This window comes from Pelodiscus sinensis, chromosome 1, assembly GCF_052426305.1.
Source record: "Pelodiscus sinensis isolate ZL-2025 chromosome 1, ASM5242630v1, whole genome shotgun sequence".
In the NCBI taxonomy this organism is placed as follows: Eukaryota; Metazoa; Chordata; order Testudines; family Trionychidae; genus Pelodiscus; species Pelodiscus sinensis.
In genome coordinates this window covers 20,289,675-20,315,528 of record NC_143052.1, presented here as the reverse complement: position 1 = coordinate 20,315,528, position 25,854 = coordinate 20,289,675, and the positions used below count along the sequence as shown (strand labels likewise).

Genomic DNA, 25,854 nt, shown 5'->3' with positions numbered 1-25,854 from the left:
CCTTCCACTTACCCCTCCCTAACTCCCTTCCTGATGTCAAATAAAATACATGTATTTTCATGAATACAAACTCTATTTAACAAAACTGGGGGGGGGTGAATGAAACTCTGGTGAGACTGGGGAAAGGAAGTGGGAGAGGGGAGAAGAGAGGGTGGGAGAGGGGAGGGGGAAACCTTGGAGGAGGGAGCTGGAAGGGGGAAGGAAGGGGAAGAAGGTGGAGGGGAAGCTCAGGGCTCAGGGTTGGGGGTCTCGCCGGACCAACTTGATTTTCATGCAAACCTGCTCCTGGGTTCGCATGTGGCCTTTGGTGGCCAGGCTGGCAGCTATCCTGCCATAGATGGCCGCGTTCCTCTGTCTAGTGCAGGGATCATGGACGTTGAGGGCATCCCCCCACAAACCTGAATAAGGTTCATGATCTCCACCCTGGACCAGGAAGACACCCGCCTTCTCCGGGACCTGGCAGGCTCATGGGAGCTGGCAGACTGCTCCTGGGGAGTGATGGAGGGCTGGCTGCCAGTGGCTTGCTGGCTCATGTTTTGGGGCCACTGGGTGAGAGGCAGTGACTGCTGGCTCTGGGCTGGCAGGCTTGGAGCTGGCACAGGCACTGTGCCCAGGGTCAATCCCTTTAAGAGCTCCGGGAAGGGGGGAAGAGAGGAGTGTTCTTGGTTGAGACTGGAGTGGCCACCAGGGCACCTTGGGAAGGCTGGAGGCTCCCTATTTCGGTATAAGAGTCTACGCAGCACTTATTTTGAAATAGCTATTTCGAATTTGGCGTTGTTCCTCATGGAATTAGGTTTACCAAATTCGAAATAAGCGCTCCACTATTTCAAATTAATTTTGAAATAGCCGTTTGGCTTTGTAGACACTAGTAAAGTTATTTTGAAATAACTTTGCTGTGTAGACATACCCTAAGATGCCAGTGGCCTAAGATGTAAATGTGGATATATGTATAAAGGTCCATGAGCTGTTGCTTTGGTCTGACCAAAAATAAACATTCTGAATGAATCTCTCTACGTCATAGTCATTGATATATACCCTTCACCCTCACCATAGACCAATAAATGAAGCACAAGTTATATAGTCTGGAAAGGGCTCTTGCTCTTCTTCAAACTCATCTATAAACACTTATTTTATTTTCTCTCTTGTCTGATCTCAGACTCCTTTAATCACATAAGTTTAGTCTTTAAAGCTGATGTTTTCAAAGATGATGCCCAACCCGCATTGACTGTCAAGCTTTAAAGTTCTTTTGAAAATCCCAGCCCAAATCTTTTAGGAATATCATTTATATGCAGATGTGTGACTGCTGCCATTTTGGCTCACAGCCCCGGAATCTCCAGAGATGAAAGTACGAGTCTCGACAGCTTGTGCCACAGTGCTATGTTCTCAAACTACCAGCTGTGACAGATCCATAACCTCTGTGGACTGGGCACTGGGAGGGAGGGGAAACGTACATTGACCGGAGAGTTACAGTTGCTTTTTTTATCTCCAGGCTAGAACAGTCCATGTGAAAAAACTGATTCATGATGACTATGCTTCTGACACTTTTAGTGCAACTTGTCCCCCCCTTTTATCTTTCAGCGTTAGAACAGAATCCACAGTCTCCCTGCCTTTTTTTCCTTGTGATCACCAACTGCACATGTGGAACTTAAATCACTACCTTGTGAGCTTAAGTGTAAAAGATAAAGTTAGGAAAATATATTGCCACTGCATCTCAAATTTACACATGTTTGCAATGGATTTCCTGATGAGCTCACATATTCTTCCGTTAGACAAGACTTTTAAAAACAGATGATCATATCACGATGGGCCAGCATGCAAGCAAGAAAGCACTTTCAGTAGTTTATTTAATAATAATAAATTATTGGTAACTTCTCCATTGGACCTCACTGCTTCTGATTTAATTTGCTGGTTAAGACAAACAATTCTCTTTTGTCTTGCTTCAGTAAGCGATTATGATTAAATTCCAATTGTGTACGGCATGCAATTGGATTTCATTTTGATTTCTTCTGAAGATTTCTGAGATTAAATTACTATTCTATTTTCATATTTGTTCATCTATTATATCCATCTTCTGTGGATATGTCTACTGTGTTGAGGATACTGTTGGTTCTGTTAGAATTCCGCATATTAAGTATAAAAAATGTTTCTCATGTGAGTAGAATCATTTAAACTAGAAGACATTTTAAATGTGAGTCTTTTTCACAGACTGGAAAGGGAAACTTTGGTATGGCATAAACGAACGAGTTATAGAAAGCATAGGTGCCAAAGTCTCAACTTTCTGGGGGATTCTCGACTCCTTCCCTCCACTCCAGGTCACATCCCCCACTTCACCTTTTCCCCCAGGTCTCTACCCTGCCTCTTCCCACTTCCCACTTTACCCCCGCTCAGACTCTTCCCCACCTCCTCCTCACAAAGTGCCCCCCCCTCAGCTCATTTTCCTCCCTTCCTCCCTCCCTGCTGGAGCTTAAGCGCCATGAATCAGCTATTTGTGGCACTCTGGAAGTGCTGTGAGGGAGGGGAAGGAGTAGGTTTGCAGGGCCAACAATGGGTAAGAGGGGCTACAGAGAGGAGGGAATTTGGTGCTAGTGGATGCACTACAGCCCTGAATTTTTCTCCATGGGTGCTCCAGCCTTGGAGCATCTACAGAATCAATGTCTATGCTAGAAAGGTCCTTGATATATTGGCATTGGAAAAGGTTCAGAAAAGGGCAACAAAAATGATTAGGGGTTTGGAATGGGTCCCATATGAAGAGAGATTTAAAAGACTTGGACTTTTTCAGCTTAGAAAAGAGGAGACTAAGGGGGGATATGATAGAGGTCTATAAAATAATGACTGGTATGGAAAAAGTGGATAAGGAAAAGTTATGTACTTATTCCCACAATAAAAGAACTAGGGGTGACCAAATGAAGTTAATAGGCAGCAGGTTTAAAACAAACAAAAGGAAGTTTTTCTTCACACAGCACAAAGTTAATCTGTGGAACTCCTTGCCAGAGGATGTGGTGAAGGCTAGAATTTTAACAGGGTTCAAAAAAGAGCTAGATTCATGGAGGTTAGGTCCATCAATGGCTATTAGCCAGGATGGGTAGGAATGGTGTCTCTAGCCTTTGATTCTCTGGAGGTGGGTGACAGGGGAGGGATCATGTGAGGATTACCTGTTGTGATCCCTCCCTCTGGGTTGTCAGGTATTGGCCACTGTCGGAGGACAGGATACTGGGCTAGATGGACCTTTGGTCTGACTCAGTATGGTCATTCTTATGTTCTTATGTTGATTAAGGCAGTATGTAGAGGCTTCAACAGAGAATGGGCTACCATTGTACTAGATACTTTACCAGCATAAGCTTTGCCCCCAAGGGGTTTAAAATCTAAATACACAACACATACAAGGTCAAAGGTGAACTAAATTCACACAGCAGGTCAATAGAAGAGGCTGGTAAGAAAATTAGATCCTACCTCCTATCCTAGTTTAGACTATGCTGCCTCTACAAAATTGAGTTACAGATTCCATTGATGTCAGTAACAAAATTACCCTTGATGTCAGTGGGAATGGTCTTGCACAAGTTACTTTGACCTGTTTTGCCTCATGAATCAGCTGTAAAACCAGCTATGTAAAAAACAAGCTAATTAAGCAGGAGCCCCCCGGGTTTAACAGTGCACGTGAGCATCACATGTGCCAAAACTAACTGAAAGTGACGTATGCAGAATCGACTTAAATCGGAATTTTGCCAAGACATTGGGATCTAACATGGCTACAGTTGCTCAAAGTGCCATGTGATCTTAATAAACACAAGAGACCAGAATCATGGTTTCAATTAACATTATTAGCAAAATACAGCAAGTAAAATTATTATCAAAGTAATATATTTGAAACCTTACAGAAGCTGGCTAACTAAAGCTGCAGTGGATGATTTTAGAAGTGTCTATCTTCTGGAATATTTTAAAAGTTAAGGTAAAATAATAGTCAAAGAAGTGCTAAAGCACAATGGCCAGATCTTTAGTTAGAGTAAACCAGCTTAGCTCCATTTTTATCAACTGAGTTATGTCAATTTATCTGGCCTATACATTGCAATGTACAATTTATTTTATTTTTTTGTCTGAATATATAATAATCCAAAAAAATACACCATCCTGTTGTATGTTTCACCAACAAGTATATCAGAGAAATGAGACCAGCACTTGCATTAGTCTGTTGCTCTCAGTACAGCCACTTCCAGACTCTTATGATCAGTGTAAATCTTCATAATAAATACACTATCAATAAAAGTGACAGAGTTTAATGGCATCCAGTTCTTCACATTCTCCTTTATTGTTGGTGGAAAACAGAATGCTCAAACTGAAGATGATATTAGACTGTTATCTGCAGAACTGTTATGTGTCAGAGCTGAAGGGAAAGAGACAGAAAAATAAATGGCCAAACGTGTTGAATATAGGTAATGCTAGTGGGAATGGTTATGTCATCTCTGATAATCAGGGGTATTGTTTTATCAATCTGTTGCTTATGTGCATTTATATAAAGCATATTAATCTGTGTCAAGCACAGAGTGCAGAACACAACTATTGTAAGATTTCCATTTCTTCACACATTCTGTTCCTGATCATTCATTTAGGATGAACTCCATCCCACCTGCACAATGCTGGGGCTTCAGATCTGATTTGCCTCTCAGTTACTGCAGCATGAACAAGGTGTGATTCCACATGCCAGTGTAAATTGGGTCAATGAGAGAGGAGAGCAGAACATTTCATTTGAATGAACAGAGTGCATGAGTGGAGGAAATCTGCACCCTCCAAATCTAGAATTAGGCGGCAAGGCTGAACAGTAGCCCCTCCCTGCAGTCAGATGGGCTATTGGAGTCAATGGACCAAGATAGATTTTGTGTGCTTGTGATCTGCTGCAGAGACAAAGATCTTTCCACAGCATTCAAGGAGGTGCACTCAAAATTCTCCCAGTTCAAGGCTGACACTGCACTGCCCTCCAAAGGGTTAATTTCACCCTTACAGTGTGCACTGTGATGCGCAACGCTCATATTTTAAGCAGCCATTGGACTCAGGGGTAACATTTTTCAGCACATTACTCTGCAGGACCCTGTAGTTTGGAACCCAGTGAGTTAAATGAAAAGTTACATGAGACTGAAGTGTTGACTCCAGATACCATGGCCCTGGTCATACATTTCATGCTATTAGTCAGCTCAATTCTCTCTGAAGAGAGAATCATCTTTATGTTGTTAAACACCTGGAAACAGTGGGTAAATTTGCTGGGGTTCTTTCAAATTGCCTGGGAAGTCGTTTTAATTATGACCCTTTTTTTACCTACAGTGATTTTTCCTGCCCAGGCATTTCTCTGTATGAAAATTAGGTTCAGTAAGTGACACAAGCATCAGGAGATTATGCAGTGCATAGAGGATGGGACAGTCAATAGGAGTTTCTCTCCTGCTGTGAGATGCCCTTTCTTTCCATTGAAACAGTGGGCTTTGGATGAGTCCTGTAAAGCTTTGAAGACCTCATTTTTATGACATCACAACTTCAAACCTCTTCTTGAAAGTTTGGGCCAGATCCTTCTGCTGATTCCCAAAGTCTGACTAACACCCCTAAGCTAATGGTCTTCTTTGGTTGGTACAGAGGTAGGAGCTCACTGTGGAAATGATGCAATTGTGCCAACACTGCTATCTCTATTGCATAATGCACAATGGGACCATTTTGCTCCATCCACTTCCAGAAGGTCAGTGGCTTTAAGCTTATATTGCCTCCATGCTCAATGAACATAAGGCTGGAGTTTTGACCAGCCTCTGTTGATTATGCATTGGTCCTTCTCCTCTGATAAGAACCACTGTCTTCAATAGAAGTTCTGTCTGAGTCATGTGTGCAGAGTCAGGCCACTAGCAAACTAAAGATCCCATCTGCCTGTTCATCGCACGGGTCAGATGTAGGAGAAGCAGCACAGGAGGCATGCCTTTTCTAGAACACCTCTCCCCAGAGTACTTACCATGAACATCTGGGAACGAAGGTTGGTCGTAACTTTGACGCGTTTGTAACTTTGAACAGAAAGAATATGATGGTTGTTCTTCTAAAGTTGACAACTGAACATTGACTTAATACTGCTTTGAAACTTGTCATGTAGAAAAAACAAGGCTTCTAACCACCTTCATTTAAATGTGACATGAACGGTAACTGTTTCCTTAACTTGTCAACTCTTCTTTAAACTTTCCCTTTGTTTTTTAGTAGTTTACATTTAATACAGGTCTGTAGTTGCTTTTTTGGGAGGGAGGAGTGTCTTTTTTGTCTCTGCTGCTACTTGATAACATACTTCCAGTTCCAAATGAGGTCAGTTCATAACTCTGGTGGTGGTCACCCTGAAGTTCTACTGTGCCTTAGGGTTTTGATTAACCCTGTAAAAGCATCTAAGTGGGACTTTAATCAATTTGTTAACACTGGCCCTATCTACATTGCTTTACTCTCTTTTCCCCTCTGTAAAGTCTCTGACTGGAGATTCAGGGGTTGTATATGGCAGAAGCCACTATATAAAAAAAACTACAGAAGATCAGCCATTGGTTCTGCATGCAAACAGCTGTGTGCCTTCTTTGACTTCGACCTTGGAAAAGGTCTTCAACAGCTATTGCAACTTTAAGAGTAGCTGCCTGACGTGCAAGTTTTACCAAGGCAGAACTGGAAAGAACTCCAGCAAGACAAGACTCCAATCCCATTAATGAGAGCAGCCCACATAAGGGTAAAAAATATCACTAAGTAGTCATCAGCGAGGAAATGTCAACCTGTCAAATATTATGTATCTTCCATCTTTCACATATACAATACAGCTGAGTGATGGAAAAGATCAGTGATCATGTACCAAATTACATAAAGGAAATATCTTGACCTATGATGAAGTGGTTGCTAATGATTCATCTTATGGTGGGTTGATGATTAGATGGTAAAATTAACCATGAAAAATTTGACATCAGATTTCCAGGGAATTTAAAAAGAAAGAAATTCAAGGGCAATTAACAATAAAATAAAATAAAATAAAAATAAAAAATTAAACCTTCTGGCACCTAAAATTAAGCAGCAGCTATCATTATGGAAAAAGCATTGACTATTTTGTGAGTCTAATGGATCCCAAGATTTGCTGTCACCAGTATCGTAATCCCTTTACCCATGAGGCCCATGTCGGAGCAACCATTCATTCAGATGAAGAGGGCTCGACATCTTTGAGCCCAGCAATGCTGCTCCAAGACATTAGATACACCTGTCATTTCAATTAATATGTCTATTTCATTGTTTTCTAAGGGAGCTAGATTGGACCCTTGCAGCAACATACAACAGATATTCCACAGGGAGATGAACTAATGGCCTTTGAAGTGCTGCTATCACATGGGAATGGGAGGTCAACAACTAAAATGTCTCCTGCATGATACTACAGAGCACTGACCCCCTTCTTCTGTGGCTTTGAGTGCTTAAATAACTGGTTTATCATGACTTTCTCTCATGCATTTAACATATTTATCACCTTAAGTGCTTTCAGTAAATATCTGTGCGAGAAATGGTGGATCCGCTCAGATACAGTAATTTGCCTAAAATATCACTCTAACCTTTAACTGAATTCAAACACCTCAGATGTTCTGTATATTGCATACAACTAAACACAAAATGGTGGAGTCTAAATTAGCTGTTACCACTCAAAGAAACCAAGGTAATCTTGGAAGACTCTCTGGAAACATCTACTCAAAGTGTAGCACTGTTAGGAACCATTAGAAAAAAGACAAAAAAAATCACAATGCCACGAATCCATGGCATGTTCACATATTCAAAATTTTGAATACTTCATGCAGTTCTGGTGGCCCCATCTAAAAAAAATTGGAAAAGGTAAAGAAAAGGGCAACAGAATGAGAACGGATATAGAAAAGCTTCTATACAAGGAAGAAGTAAAAAGACTGGGACTGGTCTAAAAAATGACAGATGGTAAATATGATGTAGGTCTGAAATCATAAATGGTATGGAGTAAGTGAATAGGAAATGTTATTGCCCCTTCAAATACCGCAAGAACCATGGCTCACAAAATGAAATTAAGAATCAGCAGATTAAAAATAATTACACGGAAAGTACTTCACAAAAAGCAGTCAGCCTGTGAAACTTGTTGCCAGGAGATGTGAATGCCAAAACTATGCAAAAAAAAAAAAAAATTAGAAGTTCACAGAGACTAGGTCCATCAATGGCTATTAGTCAAGATGGGTAGGGATGCAATCCTATGCTCAGGGTATTCCTAAACATCTAACTACCAGAAGGGGAATGGAAGAGAGGGGATGGATCACATGATACCTGCTGTGCTTTCTTCCTTCCCTCAGAGGTATCTGGTACCAAGCACTGTTAGAAGACAGCATACGGTGCTAAAAGGACCATTGGTCTGATGCAGTATTACCATTCTTATATTGTTATTCAAGCAGGAGTGAAATGCAAAATGCCATGAGGAAAACCAGTGTTTGCCTGTTTATATTTGCATGTGTCCCCAAAATGAAAATCTGACTGCATCATTCTTTTTCCTACATTAGCCTTTGTAGATGAGGAAAGACTCACTGACAGAAAACATAATGGCACTAACTTCCATTGTTCATTTGGGCTTCATTTTGGGTTTACAAAGGCCAATTCTAGAATGGGAAAGTTGTATTCTCAAATGCTCCGCTTTTACCTACTCTTTTCTCCTGTTTTTCCTTCTCCCAGTAATTATCCTGTGGATTTACAGGGTGCCTGCTCCTTTACTCCCCTCATTCTCCTTCCTGCCCACACACTCTTTAGATGGTTTTCCCTCTTCTAGGGCACAAAGTAACTTCCCTCTTCAAATTGCTTCTGCAGATTCATTGCATTTGCCTTGTTATGCACCCATAAGCAGTGCGAGTGTTATCAATGCCAACTTTGGCAACCTAATAATTAAAACAGACACAGAGAGACAACTAACAACAAATATAGGAAAGAATATCTTTTGTTCAGGATAATAGTTCTTTTATATGCTGTGACTATATTCCCTTCCCATATTTCCCTGTTGTTTCTACTTCCTCCTTTTCCTACCCTTGCAATCTTCATGATTTCTCTTGCCCACATGATTTTCTAAATTATCTATGTCCTAAAAGCCATCATGTATCCAAAGCCCATTGAAGTCAATGAGAGAATTTCTTTTGACTTCAACTGGCTCTAGATCAGGGCTTTATCCAATATCATTACTTTAAGAACAGCTGCCTGATGGGGCCTTGTCACACTTTCTGGAGCTACATAAATTTGTATGAAAAACAACAGTAAGAGGAGCTTGGACCTGATGTTTGGCTGAAATTTCTAGTCTACTGGCAGAGTCTCAATGGAGAGTGGGACTGGGGATGTGGCAAGGGGTCAATGAGAGAAGTCAAGGTGATGCTGTCAGTCAAATACTCTGTGGATTTAAACAGTACTTTTGCCATTGGCAGGTAAGCCAACCAGATTTCTGTACTGGGAGACGCTAACTGTCATGATCCTAAGATGCACAGTGATTTCATTACATTTAAGAATGTTAAGTAACACTAAGAATGTTGCTGTGGAAACTGATTCACTGTAATGTTGCTGGAATAGTATCAGATTAATCCATTATGCCATATCATAACAAATCCATGGTAACTGATTGACACAAGGCTGCACAAAAGGCTTGCTCCAAAATAGTGGGCTATGCTAAAGGAGAATCTCTGTTATCTGCTAGTTATATAATTCCATGCACTAAAAGTCACTCGTACACAGGAAGCAGGACACTTACAGTATTTTAGTATAATAGGTGAGATTATAAAATATTTGCATTTTTTAAAGGGAGAAAGAAGAGAATGACAATTTGTATTGGATGAATGAAGCCAGAAATGTCTTGCTCATTGACTTGGGTACAAGCATATCATAGTTTCTGCAAATATTGATGCTGCCCATTTGAGATCAGTGAGAAATCTTTAAAGGACCAGATTTTAGAGAAAGGTACTCAGGTCTTTCTGAAAATCAGGTTTTAAAAAAGGCCACAAATTAGGCAGCTGAAGTCACTGTCCATTGCTGAATATGTTAGCTTGAATTTAAATTGATCAAAGAGCGAAATGACAACCAAAGCTAACCAAAGCAAATAAATAAGCCTAGCTGGCATTTATTATAAAAAGAGTTCCACAGACATTCACACCAGTTTAAAACTGAATTCACTTCAGCTCTGGTTACATGTTTATTCCTTTTTTTCTTCCCATGGCTATTTGACCAATGAGGTTGTACTTTTGTGAATGCTTGCAGAAGATGTCTAAGATGGTAGTTCTCCAAGCACCACTCCATGTGCTACAAGATGCAGAGGGTTGAAGAGGCAATAGGAGATTCCCCTCTGCATCAATGTCTCAGCAGGGGATAATGGGTAAAGGAGATTGAAACAGAAGGAGGAACTCTTTCCAAACACTAGCCTATAAGGAGAGAGTGCCAAGGATTATGGAACCAGGAGTTGGGGGAGGCTAGTGTCCTTTCAATGCAAATATTCTGGGGGCTCTGCCTCAAGTAAATCTGCAAATGCCCAGGATAGGCACTGGGGTCGCAGGGATGACAGTAGCACTCACGTGATCTGGAGTATATTGTGGAAGTAGGAATGCGTCTAGGAAGCTGGATTCAGAGGGCTTAGAATAGACTGGGAACAGGTAAGAACCTCTAGGAACTTTCCTCACAAATTGGAGCCAAGTCTCAGTGCCTTCACTTATTCCCCACATCCTGTCCCTCTACTTCCACTATTTGTGGGGTGCTTCCTTGCCCCCCCTGCAGAGAGCAGCGGGAGAGCTTTCCTCCTCTAAATCAGGGAGAGGGTATAGAACTCCCCTGGCATGTTTGCCGAGGAAGGGGAGCTAGATTTCCCTATTGCATCATCCAAGTGTAGGAGTGGAAAGGGCCTCAATAGTGGAGCCCCCTTTGGATACTAATGTCTACTGTGGATGTGGATATCTGCAGATAGAAATCGGTAGCCACTGATCCACAGGGCTCTGCTCACAGGAAATGCTATGGGTGGCATAGGGTGCTGGCTCCTGAAGGTGGTAGCACCATGCTCCTGTTCTTTGGCCACAGCATCTCCCAGGAATAAAGCCACACGGACCAATGGATACGGATATCTATCCATGGATATTTGCATCCATGGGTACACATTTGTATCCACCCCTGTACTTAAGGCAGGCCTAAGTAATAACTAGACCACCCCTAACAAGTGTTTGTCTAACCTGTTCTTGAAAACCTCCAATTACATAGATTCCACAATGTTCCCAGGCAATTTATTCCAGTGATTAACTAGCCTGACAACAATTTTTCCCCCTAATGTATAGCCAAAACCTCGCTTGCCATAATTTAATTTCCTTCTTGTCCTAACCTCAGAAGTTAAAGAGAAAATGTTTGATCCTCCTCCTTGTAACAACTTTTTATGTATTGAAAATTGTTACCAGGTTCCTCTCGGTCTTCTACAGACTTAACCCCCCCCTTTTTTTTAAACACAGGCCATCTTTTCTAGATCTTCAATAATTTTTGCTGTTCTCCTCTGGACTTTCTCCAATTTGACTACATTGTTCCAGGAATATGGCATTGAGAACTGGACACAGTACTTCAGTTGAAGCCTTATCAGCACAGAGTACAGCAGAAGAATTACTTTTCCTCTTTTGCTTACAATTCTTTTACTAATGCATCACGGAATGATGTTTGCTTTTGTCCTTATTGACTTTCATCTTATTCATTTTAGACCATTTCTCCAGATTTTCTAGATGATTTTGAATTTTAATTTTAAACTTCAAAACATGTGTAACCCCTCCCAGCTTGATGTCCCAAATGTTATAAGAGTACTCGCTATGCCATTTTTCTAAATCATTGAGGTAGATACTGAACACAACCGGACCAAGGATCAAACCCTGTAGACCTCCACTCAATAATTAACCTTCCTTTTAATCTCTGGTTAAGTCACCACATGCTGATGAAGTTGCTTTATATAGCTGGTTAAAATTTTGAGGGGGAGAAAAGGGGCAGAACGCCACAGAAAATTTTGACAAAAACAAAAATCTCATTTTCATCAAAAATTTTAGCAGAAAATTTCACCCTTCATTAAAAACTGAAAACACAACATTTTGACCAAACATGTTTGTTTCACAAAAGAGTATTTTCTACCAAAAATTTCCTAAATAAAGTTTTGGCCTTTTTACAAGCTCTAATATCCTGTGTTTTATATAAGATGAAAATCCAAAAATAGGTTTATAGAAGAGATGGTATGATGAGTGTGTCTATAATGGCATATGGCCCATCCAAACCTTTTGTTGGCTAATATCTCCAACAACTGAAGATGGGACAGTAAATGGGGAAGACTAAGAGTTACTTCAGAGAATTATTTTCCAGGCGTTTGTTTGGAGGGTCTTACCCATATGCTTGGCATCTAACTGATGACTATATCTGGGATTGGGACAGAAGTTTTCCCACATCAAATTGGCAGAGACTCTGGTTTTGTTTTCACTCTCCTCTGCAGTGTGGGAAGTGGACTGCTATACTGGTTTGAACTCAAGTAAATAATTTTCAGTAATTTGAAGTAATTTAAATCAAGATGTAAAGACTTTAGTAATGCAGACAGAGGTTATGAGCCTACTACTGGTGTGAACAGGTGAAATTCTGCAGCCTGTGATGTTCAGGGGGTAAACTAAATAATCATTATGGTCCCTTCTGGCCTTAGACTCAGACTTTATGAGACCTGTCCACTGTTGCAGTTAACAACAGTGGTTATGGGACCACTGAAGATTATAAAAACTATAGGAATTTTATACACAGGGCACATCTTCCACCCTTGCCTATGAAGGAGAATATAATACAATGTTAACTCTTGTCCTGGACAGAAAGAATTCTACGAGAGAGAGAGAGAGATAGGGTACGTCTACACTTGCTCCCTAGTTCGAACTAGGGATGCAAATATAGCTGACCGAAATTGCTAATGAAGCGGGGATTTAAATATCCCGCACTTGATTAGCATAATCTCGCCTGCGTGCTATTCCACTCACCAGCTGACTTGAGCCAGGAAGTGCACTCCGAGATGCATTAGTTTGAATCAAACCCCATGATTTGAAGTAACGTTACTCCTCAAAAAATAGTATCTAATGATTTAACAGTGGCATATTAGCTAATATGATATTTTGTTCATAATTATGTTTTAATTTGCACCATTTGCATTAAAGCCAGGACAGAATATGAATAAACGTGTATGATAAAGTAGCATGATGCCATGTTTAAACTTCAGTAATGCTGAAGTTTGGTGAACTAGTCCCCAAAGTGAGTATGTTTAAAACACTTTCAACAATGTGTTTTGTTATATCTCAGGATAATGAGCAGACCAAATTCTTACTTATTTCATGGGTGTAATTCCCATTTATTTGTTCAGTGATTCATCATATAGGGATTATGCTGGTGTAACTTGACACCACCTCAAAGTAAATCCAGCCCTATCCCTAAAAACAGTAAAAAACAGAGTCTTGAACCATGTTGGATTAAAGTCAATAATGTAAAATTAGACTAGACTGAATCATTTTGCATGGGAATATCCTCTGCCTATGTAATTCCAGGTGAGCAGGTTAATTCCACCCAAAAACTATTTAAGGATAAAACTAATCCTAAAGAATAGGGATAATAAATAATACTCTTTCAAGCCACCATGAACTACTAATGACTGGTTCTGTTCCCCTAAGATGCTTAAAATACAGCTGGATTTTGATAAATCTAGTGGTCCACATTTTACAAAACAGTATGACTTAACAAGATTTCTACAGAATATCCACAAAACTATAGACACATCTTACTTGATCTTGATGTTGACTTGGTGGTCTGGAGTGGGATAACTTCTCTTGCAGTTTTCTGTCAAGGCCATGTCCATTCTCCAAACGAGACTCCCTGGGCTTGTCAAACCAATCTGTCTCTTCACGGCGAAGGTGATAGGCTTTGAAAATCAAGGACATGTCAAATGTTCTGACCGGTGTTGGGAGAAGGGCAACAGTTTGGCGCACACAGAAAACATGCACAATAGTTATTAATTGGCCATGCAGCTCAAGCAAACTTACAGGCAAAACTGAAGACAAACTCAAGTATAATTAAGTAGGAAGTGGCAGAAGAGACAAGAATGAGATCTCATCGGTGTGAGAACTATGAATATTTAACATTAGAAAACAAACAAACAAATATTGACCATTTCCTCTGTCTGGGTGCTTAAAAATACACTGCAGACATCATATATTTTTGAGGGTTTGCTGGCACTTAAAATGCTATGCTGCCCCACTGAAGTGCTTCAGTGTAGACACTACCTAAGACAACAAGAGGGGTTCTCCCGTTGGAGTAGATAATCCACCTCACAGAGAGGCGAGGTCAAAAGAAGGATTTTCTGATCAACCTAGTTCTGTCTACACAGGAATTTTTCACACCCCTGACCAACATAGTTAAACCAATTTAATTTTCTAGTATGTACCAGACCTGTTATGTAGCTGAACTTTCACGAAACAGTCATTATAGGAGTGACTGCTTCAGAGAGCTTTCCTCAAAGGATTTCTGCATTATATATTCACGTTTCTTTAGAGAGCCTCTGTGAATTGTTCTGTGAAAATGGAGTCTGCTTAACTAAATCATTGTTCATTCCAAAATGCAGATTGAAGAAAAACAACTCAGGTTGAAACATGGTGGAGAAAGGCTGCAAAAATTCTCATTTTAAATTCCATTCGCCGTGTCTTGCTGTACATATTTGTACATTATGGGCGTTTCTTGTACAGAGAATGCCAGTCAGGTTTTATAGTGTAAACAAGTATTGCTTCATTGAAGTCAAATGAGCTATCATGATTGATTTGTCCAGTTCCTTCTGATTTGTACCAGTGTGAAATCAGGACTTACAAGTTAAATACAATTTAAATGATAGAATTTGCAGATTTTCTTGTACATGGATATGTGTCAATATAAAACAAGATAAACTGTAGCTAATTAGAATCCCATGGAACATGTAAATTTAATGTTATAATAATTATTATAAATTATGCAATAGAAAAATATATTAATTTTTAGCAAAATCACCAGGAAATTATAAAACTAAAACAAGTTTGCCTGTCACTATAGTAACAAGAATAAATACAGTTGTTCAATGCCACAAAAGAAAATTAAAAATGCAAAACATTGTGTATTTTTTCTATTTCTAATATGACCTGAATGACTTAACAGAAGTTTGCAAAACAAACCCAATACTGTAACATTTTAGTATAACAGAAAGTTACAAATTTGTGTTTCCCAAACACAAATGAAAAATAGTTACCTATATATAAATAGATCTTTAATGTACATTGTATGTAATGTTAAAAATAATGTAAACACATGTTGAAATATTGATGCCAATAAGGTTTTTAGGACAAATCTTTATTTTGGCACAAATATTAAGAGGTCTATTTTTATCCACTATGTGCACAGCTTCCTATTGTTAAACTGTTTGACATTATTTATCCAGTAGATATGCATGGATACCATAAAATGAAATATTATCAAATGTTGATTTTTGTCCAGATAGTGATTAACTACTTCTAATGGTCCATTATCAGCTATTATGGAAATATCCTGCAGTTCACAGATTTGTGGCAAATGACTGAATGATTGCATTTATCAGTCTGCTTTATAACTCAGCTCATAATGAAACTCCAGATCAGATTTTATGCTTAAAAAATAAAGGCCTGTTCTGATCCAATATATTAATTCTGAATACCACAATCTGTATCATCATCTAATCAGGGGAAATCCTTAAATAGAGTATCTCTCTCTCACAGTTAAAATAAGCTTTGCTGGATATCTCCTTTCAGAAAACCAGTGTGCTTGTGGAATTTCATATGAAGACTTTGGGTATGTCTAGACTGCAGAGTTTTTCTGGGATACCAGAGGAAGCTCTGCCGCATTCAAGGAATGTGTCTGCTTTTTAGAAAAAATTTCAGAAAAGCAGATGCGGTTTTTTGGCATCCCTGTAAACCTCATTCTACAGGGAAGAAGAGATGTTCCAAAAGAGGTTTTTTCCCCGACATTTGACCTAGTGTAGATGGGCCAATTGTCAGAAAAGCCTCTTTCAGAAGAAAAGTGGAAAAAGATACACAAATTGTGGTTCACAGTTTGCGTATCTTTTTCCGATACAACTTTGTAGCCTAGACACAGGCTTAATGGATCAAGGTTTTCTGACAAAACTGTCATGATTTTGTTCATGCAAGGAAAGCCTTGCGATTTTTTGTTTGAATTTTGCATGCTGTTGTGTGGTAGATCTGAGTTTGGAATTTTACTTAGAACCTTGAGAGCATACCCTCCCCTGTATAAGAATGGTCCTGATCCTGAAACAGAGGACTCACAGACTGACGACTGCACATGTATAAGGTCCTATTGAAGTAAATAGGGACCTATGATGGTAAACCAGTTCCTCCCCCACATTATTAACTGCATGGTCAGGCCTAACATAAGAGTGATCTCATTAATACCACTGTGCCGTCAAAAAAAAAATCCTAAATGACTAGTAACTGCTTTAATTTCTCCAGTGTTTTCCATTCCCAGGATACTTTCTGTTAGTGGATTGAAAAACAAAAAAGGAGATTCCTGATGGACTTAGAAAGAACAGCTGTGGCAACATGGAGGCATCTATAGAGACTCAGCATTTTGTAGCCTATATGTTAAAAAGCATGTTAGTATGCGTCCAGCTAAGCAAACTCTGAACCTTCAGGACCACATCCCCCGGCATGCGCAGTCACTAAGCAGCAGTCCTATATCCTCAATGGGGAAAATCAGTTAAATCAGTTTCAGGAAACATCAGATGCTCTAAACTAGTGGGGCATGGTAAAGGCTCAGTGCTCATCTCAGACTTTTGGAAGTACTAGGCTTCCATAATTCACCACAGAATTCACACTAGTAGCCTCATATTTAAAGGGGTAAAAATTCCTCTTAGAAGGGATGGATTAGGATTTATATTCTCAGAAGTAACTATAAGGGACTACTCATGTTAATAAAATTAAACAATATTTGCATGATTGGGGCCTGAATATTTTCATACATATTTAGTAATCTATGTGAAATAATCAATACCCGGCAGTCTTGGGCCAATAAAGATGAAATCAAAGATTTTATGGCAGTCAGAACGTACATTTTTGGTTACTCTGTCAATTAATTGTATTTGATCTAAACATTTGCAATTGCACTAACAAATTTTGAAACTTCCCTGCAGTCTTTAAAGGACAGCAGTTGCTTCAGGACACAAGAATATATATTTACACCTACGTTTATGTAACAGATAGTTCATGAGCTATACAGCATGAAGGAACTATTCACATTTTTTTGAACGTTATGATGGGAATTTTCAACACATTATAGAAGAGGAAATAATTTGATCACATAATGCAGTTTTAGCTAATAGAAGACCAAGAATTTTTTGGGGGGGAAGTCTAAAATTGGACTTCTAAATTCATAGGTAGGCATTTAAATAAGTAACCTGAGTTTTCAAAGTGATTTCAATGACAGCAGTTGTGGGTGCTTTGCACTTTTGAACGTTATGACATTGATTTAGATCCCTATGTATTAAGTTTGGAGTCCTACTTTATATACCCATTATTTTAATGGGATTTATGATTTATTACAATACGTTAAATACAATTATTTTACAATATATTTATGTAAGTTATTCATACAAATGGTCCAGGCTCAGAATCTGCATTTCCACTCCTATCTGCTACTTTCTATTGTATAGGCATTCCATAAGACTAAGAGAAACTCAATTGGACCTTTCTCTTTTTAGGGAGCAAAGATACTTTACAATCACTATTCTACGTTACTTGTACTGAAAAAATTGCCTCTCACAGAAGAAATGGTAGGGGTTTTTTTTGTCTAAAAAAAGAAAAGTGTAACTGACTTTAGGACTAACTGAACTATTTGAAACCATATCCATACAAAGAGACAGATTTAAAAAAAATACAAATTCAGATCTTTTATATTGGAACTGATTTCCCTCAGAAGATATGTTGTAATACTATAAAGTAACTGTTCAAAACACCACACTCTGGGCTTATTTAGGTGAAATGTTAGAGTATGTCTATACTGCACAGTTCTGAAACCAACTGGTATTTAAATCTAAGTTCTACATGTAGGCAAGGGTTAAGTGTGCAGTAACCTGGGTGTAAATTTACTGTGCATTAATTTGTTGCACATGAGTGGGCAGTGTGGACTCCGAACTGAGTATGCAATAGCAAAATGGAGTAAATCAAAGTGCACTAGCAAACTAGAAGTGAGCAACAGAAGGGGCCACATGAACAGGGCGTCATTTCAGATTTTGGAAGTAAGGAACATCTTTAACCATGATTTCAGAGGCAACTTGGGCACCTGAAAGCTCTTGGTTTTCTTTGCAGATAATAGTTTATATACAATGTTCCTGTCAGATAATTTCTAATTCTAATTCTTACAAATGTAAAGGATGAAAATTAAATAAATATTAGACCCACGCAGCTCTAATACTAACATGATCACACATTATGTGTCAAGTCACTTTACAGGACACTGATCAGGTTTAACATTCTAATGTATAGCCATGCTTTGTTATTACTAACTCTTGAATATAACACTTGAAACAACTGTAGAAAAATCTAGATATTTATATCACTTTTTAGCAGCTCTTTTAACTTTTGAAAACATCTTATTAAGGCAAAAGACTCCATGAATTTATACTGCACCTGCCTGGGGCTCTAAAGGTTGGTATCCTACTACAGATAATAGACTTGAAACTGTCATCAGGATACTTTTCTGATCTTACTCAGCTGGCCCCTGATTGTAAACAAAACACTGACTCCCTGCCCCAGGGGCACTCACTGGGAGAAGCACTTCATTCCACAATAATGCTGTGCCCTTAAGAGCTCCCCCTGAGGGCACTAATTTCATTGTTAATTTACATACACCAGAACATGCAGTGCAGTAACCCTGGTCTGCCAGTGCTTGCTCCTGCCATAAGGGCGGGGGGGGGGGGGGGGAGGGGATTGGACTCAATGACCTCTGGAGGTTCCTTCCTGTTCTAGTGTTCTATGATTCTATGATCTAGGGACCTGGAGAGAGGGGGGCAAGAGGAATGAGGGACTTGCCTCCCCCCACCTTCTCTTTCTGCTCAGCAGGCAGCCCTGCTGCATTTATCTCTTGCCAATGCTGTGCATAGCTGTCCCAGTTTCTGGACCCAGTGTTGGCCCCACCCAGACCTTTTCCCATGAGGCTCCCACCCATGGGGCAATAGCATATAGCACTTGCAGGAGAGTGATAGGACCAGGCTGTGGATTTGGGGGACTCTGACCCCGATTGGAGTAGGTCTGGATGAAGCAGGTGAACCATGACTAACTCAGGCTCATCCATAGTAATGCCCCTGATTTGGAGCTAATATCACACAGACTTACTCCTATTTTCTCCCCGTACAATCAGAGTCTCTGCCCATTCCTTTACTAGCATCATCTCAAGTCCCATATAAAGCTTACCACCATTGTCGACCTTAAACAACTCTATCATTACCAGCATCTTTGCCTTGACCTTCTCCTGTTATGGTTCTTGGTGCCAAACCTGTACACATGCTGCCCTCCTCAATTCCCTCTTTGTTCTTTCTCCCATGCTCTTCTTTATGCATTCTCTCCTTGGTACAAATTACACTCAGAACTCCTCCTCCTCCTTCTGTTACTTCAGCTTCTAACACATTTCTTTCATAGAGAGAATGACCTGCCAAAGAGAAGATCCTTACCACTGACTTTGAGGGTTGTGGGACTGGGATGGTACATCTGCTTGGGAACATCTTCAAACTCAGTGCAACATCACGTACTCAAAAATACAAAAATCAATACTTCTGCCTGTGACCATTCCCTCTCTGTGCAGAAATAACACACAAGCTGCACACGAAGTCTAATGGCTACCTATGATTCTAGAAGGCAACAGATCCTGGAGCATCAAACTCCCATAAGCTAGAAGGTCTCTTCCAAAAAAGGAATGGTAGAGGACCAACTGTTTTAACAAGACTGGTTTGTGATGGTCTCCAGGGTGAGGTGAGCAGATCTTGAATGTGAAAATCCTGGGCACCAGTCATAGGAGGAGAGAATGGTTGTTCCAGGACTGGATTTTGTGAGCCATGGGAGGATGAGAATTAAATAGAAGCCTACTAGTCCTTTTTTTCTGCTAAAACATTGCTTCTGTTCCTTCCTAGCTACCTTATAACTTTGATTCTATGGGCCAAGAAAGTTGACTCAAGGACTTAAGCAACAGGGCTCATTGGACAGCCTCCAGAATGGGAGGAGAGGAGAAGCTGAGTGTCGCCATATGTCAGGCTGATTGGGGGGGAGGGAGTGTGAACCTGGAGGTGCACATGCACTGAATGAGCCTGATTTCTTTTTAATAATAAAGCTCCAGCTCCATTGACTAATAGCTCCCAGCGTTGACCAATCTGCAAGGCATTATGAGAAATGAGACAAAGAAAAGTCACTTGTAAAAATGACAGGGCTTTCAGTCTAAGATCAGAAAAAGGGGGGGGGGGCAGCAAGAGTTCTCAGGGACATGTAGTCAACCTAATAATGAACAAGCTGTGAACTGAGTTAGTCCCAGATTCAGAACCAGATCAAAACCAACTCCTACATCCTAAGAATCTCAAACAAATAATTTAATGGTACAGGCATAGCAGTATTACAAACTACTGTGGTTTTATCCATGATCTGTTTTTGTACTACAGAACAATAGAGGAAAGACTGACTTTTTAGATAGATTTGGCATCCAATGCCACTCATTTTAGCTCCAACTGACTTCATTGGAAAGTGCTGTGGTCCCATACAGCCTTATTCTCCAGTATGCAGATCTCATTCCGTGATGGACTGATTGTCTTCATCTTCTTTCACGTGGAGTTGAGGGCACTCAGCACAGTACAAAGGAACAGAGCACTGTGCAGAATAAGGCCCTTAATCATGAAAAAAGCTTCAAGGTCAGACCCCAAAATGCAGAAAAACTTACAGGACAATGATTTGCAGTTTATCAATTTATAATAGCGTGAGATCAAATGAAGGGAAAGCAAATGTTATTTATCTTCCAAACCAAGACTTCCCCTTTGGATTTCAAAGTGATACAGCTTATGAAGAAAGGGAGCAATTTTTTTTTCAAAATAATAAATTTGGATTATGTGTAAGTACAAGAAGAAGCAATCATCCCTACTTCATAATCATGCAAATAATTCATTTGTGGTAATTATTTTCACTTACAAACAATATAGTGCATGCAAAATTTTGTTTTTTATTTTGCAGTAAATACACACAAGAAAAGTTAACAGAGCACATACAATGAAAAGCAGATGAAACGTGCATTTCCTTTTCTTTCAGAATGACTATGATTTTTAAACACTTTGAAAAGGTTTTCAATTTGACTAGAGACAAACCAAGTGAATGGATAATTTGTAGGTATTTAGTATTTAACACCAGCTTAACATTCTGCTGTACGTATTTAAATGAAACACTTTTTAATTATACCATTTATAATACATCAAAAAGATTCCTGTTCATGAACCTAAATTAGATGAGCTCTTGTACTTCTCCGGCAGAGGTCTTATATGGGGTCCACATGAATCAGTTAAGCTGGATAACCCATAAGTGGAAATTTATTGATGAATGAGGCTACCTTGTGCCATCTGAACAATAAATTTTCTTATATAATCACAATTCTGAATGCACTGAAGTCCATATGACAAATATATTTTAACAGACCATTCTTAGGGTGTTCATTTGCTATCACATTAAGCTCTTCACGGTTCTAATACACAATACTGACTTTTAGCACACAGTACTCTTGCTTATAAGGTGCAACTATAACTCTATATGCTTCAGAAATTGGAGTTACTGAATCTTGAAACCCAAAATGAAATTTTATGCATCCAGTTTTTTTCTTACTAGTTTCTTTTGTTTTTAAAGATTTGGAGACCGCATCATCAATTTTTCAAGAAAACGGTAAAAAAAAATCAGCACTCAGAATTCAGAGAATGAAGCCCCATGTAAGGATTGAAGAGTATGGAGTACACTTTATAATACATATTATTCTATTTATATAATGCCTTTATAAAAGTAGACACCAGCAAATAAAAAGGAAAATGCACAAGCAAACCAAAAGGAAACCAAATCAACAACAAATGACTTCAGCACACTATTATATATATATCCAAGCACCATCCCAAATCTGCTTTTAGAATAAAACAAACAAAACAAAATAAAAAAAGCGATACAGAAAAGATGCACAAAGGAAGAAAAAGAAGAGCAGGTCCTTGTAAGATGTGAAATATCAGACGCATGCATAGAAATGAGGATTTGTGCTGTGAGAGTAATATAGCAGTCTGATGCCTAGTTTACCTTCACTGTCTGACATGGCATGCTGAAAGTCATCCATGATGAAGGCTATATCCCGATCATACCCACGAGTCCGTGACTCTTCCCTCATGTGCTGCTGGACCTCAGGTAGTGAATGGCTTGATCCAAACTGCTCCCGAGTATCTGCAGATATTGGTGGCAGGGGTCCAGCTGAAGCTCTTGCCATTCCCATTGGCTGACCAACAGGACTTAAAGGGCTCTCTTCCTCTGAGTTCTGTGCTACTATTGGGATTCTTCCCCTGCTTTGGCTAATAGGTAGACTTGTAGGTTTAGTTCTTCCAGAGGGAGCTGCATGACTAAAAGAAATATCTAATGGTTCAGACTCTTGGGCTTTCAGTCTTAAAGAAGAGCTAGAGGAATCTCTTTTTAATGATAAATCAAGTCCATAGATGGAAGAGGGTCTGGATGAGGGCCTTGATCTACTGCCACTACTATAGGATTTATCAGTTTCATCTTGCAATGTGGATCTCATGGTTGGTCCTACTGTTGTCCCAAGGTTGGCTCCAAGGGATGATGTCAGTGATGGTCCCATAAATTTCTGTTGGTCTGTGATATTTTTTCGAAGGCCAAAAGTGATATCATCCTGAAGAAGCCTTGCCCTGGAGGTAATGCCCCCAAGTGATGAAGTACTGGAGGTCAGATAACTAGAATAATCAGGCTCGAGGTCTCGGCTTTCCTGGATAGGTGAAAACTTTGACAGTTTCGGGTCTATCAAAGCTTTCTTGTGCTTTGACTGCTTCTGGTAGAGGAGGGCTGCTGGGAGCTGCTTGGCCGCCTGTTTCTCAAGTGTGAGCCTACTTATGCTGTATTTCTCAGATTTGGGGAAATGCCTGTAGCTGCTATCTGCATGGTAATACTGAGAAAGGCCAGCAAGGTGATCAAGGCTTTCTGCACCCCTGCGGAATTCCTGCTTGATCTGATGTTTTAGAAGCTTCAGCTCATATGGATCTTCCATTGGATCTTCATCAGCTTTTACATAAGTATGTAATCGAGAAGAAGTCTGCAGTGGTGCTAGGAAGTCCGTCACTTCCTGTGCCCTCCGGGCTTCGGTGGTTCGAAGAAGCCGATCGGTTTTTGTCAGGTCTTTCTCGTGAAGGCTAAAAGCAGAACTCAGTGCCGCTGTTCCCTTTGAAAGCTCTCCTATGTCATCGATCAACACATAATTTCGTGGTGTGTGGTGATGGTCTATGTCTGCATAGAATGAATCTGCAGATATGCTTGATATGGGACTGCTAGCTATGCTGCTTCTTTCATCCAGCCCTATCCTTAAATCCAAGGTATTATATTTGCTGCCAAGATGGGAAACTGCATAAGTACTATCCGTGGAAACAGGTGCTATCATGAGAGGCTGATTTCGAATCACATCATAGTTTGTTGTTATCTTAGGCTCCAAATATAATGTTTGCCTTGGCTTTTGCTGTAGCACCATCATTTGAGATGGGAGCTGATATGATGACTGTTGGGTTAGTGGAGGCTGCGTTTGAGGAGTAAAGGACATGGTAGCCACAGGCTGGAAGGCTGACTGGGTTTGATAGGGTGAAACCTGTTGATGATATAAAGTCTGTTGTTGTTGGTAATGTGACTGTTGGGTATATTGTGTTGGTGCTTGGGTAGGAAGAGGAGGAGAAGAATATTGATATTGTGTATAAGGGCTTGTAGGGGGAGCAAACTGAGTTTCTGGCTGGGTCTGCGGTGGAATAAATTGATTAAATTCTGTCTGTGGTGCAGTTCGTGGTCTTTCCAAGCCATGCTGGGCTTCTAGTCTAGTAGGCCTGGTATTATTAACTTCACTATCTGACATGTAATCACGTTCCTCGGCTACTCCTTGGAGATAGGCACGCTCTCTCTTTTCTCTTTCCTTTAACAAGGCTTCTTTCCGCCTATTGATGCCCATTTCCAAGTACCGCAGTTTGGCATCTATTTCTTTTTCTTCCTCATCTAGCTCTGCTTGCTTCTTCCTAAGCTTGGCTGACTCTCGTTCTACCAGATCCAATTCCCTGTCTATATCTTGGAGAATTTTAGCTCTGGCCATGGTGTTGGTTCTACAGATCCTTCTGCGTGAAACTGACCCCACAGTAGCGAATGCAGACTGAGTCCCTGTGGTAACATCTTCTGGAGGTGGGTTGGGTAAAGTTCTCTTTACCTTCTTCTGGGTACCTGATGTTATAGCTGAAGAACCTTTAGCCTACAATGAAACAAACAAAACTGAGTCACTATTCTGGAAACATGAATTTTATTAAACTGCAGGCTAGTAAGAACCCTTTTTAGCATTGTTTCAAAGTAGGCAACAGAAAAAGGCATACAATGACACATTCAGAGCCAGTTCAGAGAAGACATAATTCAAAACAGGGCAAGCACCAAATAATTGCCACTTGTTCCTTACATTGCACACCGGCCTACTACTTTTTCTTTTGTAGACTAAGGTTCAGAATTATTCTGTTAGCTTTCCTTCTGTCCCACTGAGTTTTTGATTTGCTATTTTATCTTATATTCATATAGCTACATACTCTCATACACATTCAGTACCTATATACACACATCCATATGAATGTGCTCCCTCTCATAACGTCACTGGGCCAGCTCCTGATCCCACGCTAAGCATCCATAACTCATACTGAAAGTAAGTGGCTGCAGCAGCTGTTTATAGAACCAGCATGTCTCACTGGAGAACTGGAGAAGCTGTGACTGATCCTCTGGAGAGTCACTGGTACTCTGTCCCCATCACCACAGCCTGCCTCACCCACAGCTGTGAAGAAACCCCTGCTGGGCAGAGCTTTGTTCTGCACAAGATATGAGCAACACCTGCTTGGCTGCCTTCAGTCCCCTTACACAGGGGAACTATTTTAGTTCCAAAGCTAGGAAAGCAGGAGCAAGACACGAAACAAAGAGAAGTCCTAGAAGGATCTATGAAAATAGAAGGTGTGAACTCTTGGTAAATTTTGCATAAGTTCCCAAGTCACTTTCAAGTGAAGTAGGCAGTTTGAAAATATGTAGCTATTGAGTCACTTAGGTGCACTGGAATTTTTACTCTATCTCCCTAATAGCCCCACAAAAGCTTTGCTTTGTTAAAGACCACAGGATGTGGCCTTATGCTTATATGTAGAAAAACCACTACAGTCACCATAAAAATGCAGTCACCTTGACGATGGAACATGAAAACTATTTAAATTGCTTGTATATCCTACAAAGCAGCTGAAGAAGGAACTGAAGAAGAATATTATATGTCAACTAGATACCGACTTCTGTATGTGCAACAAAAGTGTAGCACTCTAGCAACTGTTAATTTAAAATTAACTTTTTGCTGAAGTAAATGTTACTTCAATCATAGAAGAAGACAGTAAGATTAATTTTAATTACCACTGGAGATATTTATTACAACTGTAATCTGTCAACAGATAGTTTAAGGGGCTTAAGAAAAACCCAGATGTGCTGACAACCTTCTTTA

At 39.9% G+C, this 25,854-nt stretch overlaps 1 protein-coding gene across 1 annotated transcript in view; it reads right to left on the bottom strand.

Moving 5' to 3' along the window:
* The window catches only part of PCLO (piccolo presynaptic cytomatrix protein), a 501,171-nt gene that overhangs the window by 175,627 nt on the left and 299,690 nt on the right, over window positions 1-25,854 (bottom strand). The window contains exons 7-8 of the mRNA XM_089778439.1: window positions 22,392-24,594; window positions 13,812-13,948 (exon numbers count right to left, since the gene is read on the bottom strand). Of these exons, the coding sequence (XP_089634565.1) occupies window positions 13,812-13,948; window positions 22,392-24,594 (2,340 nt within the window). The remainder of the gene's footprint in view (window positions 1-13,811; window positions 13,949-22,391; window positions 24,595-25,854) is intronic.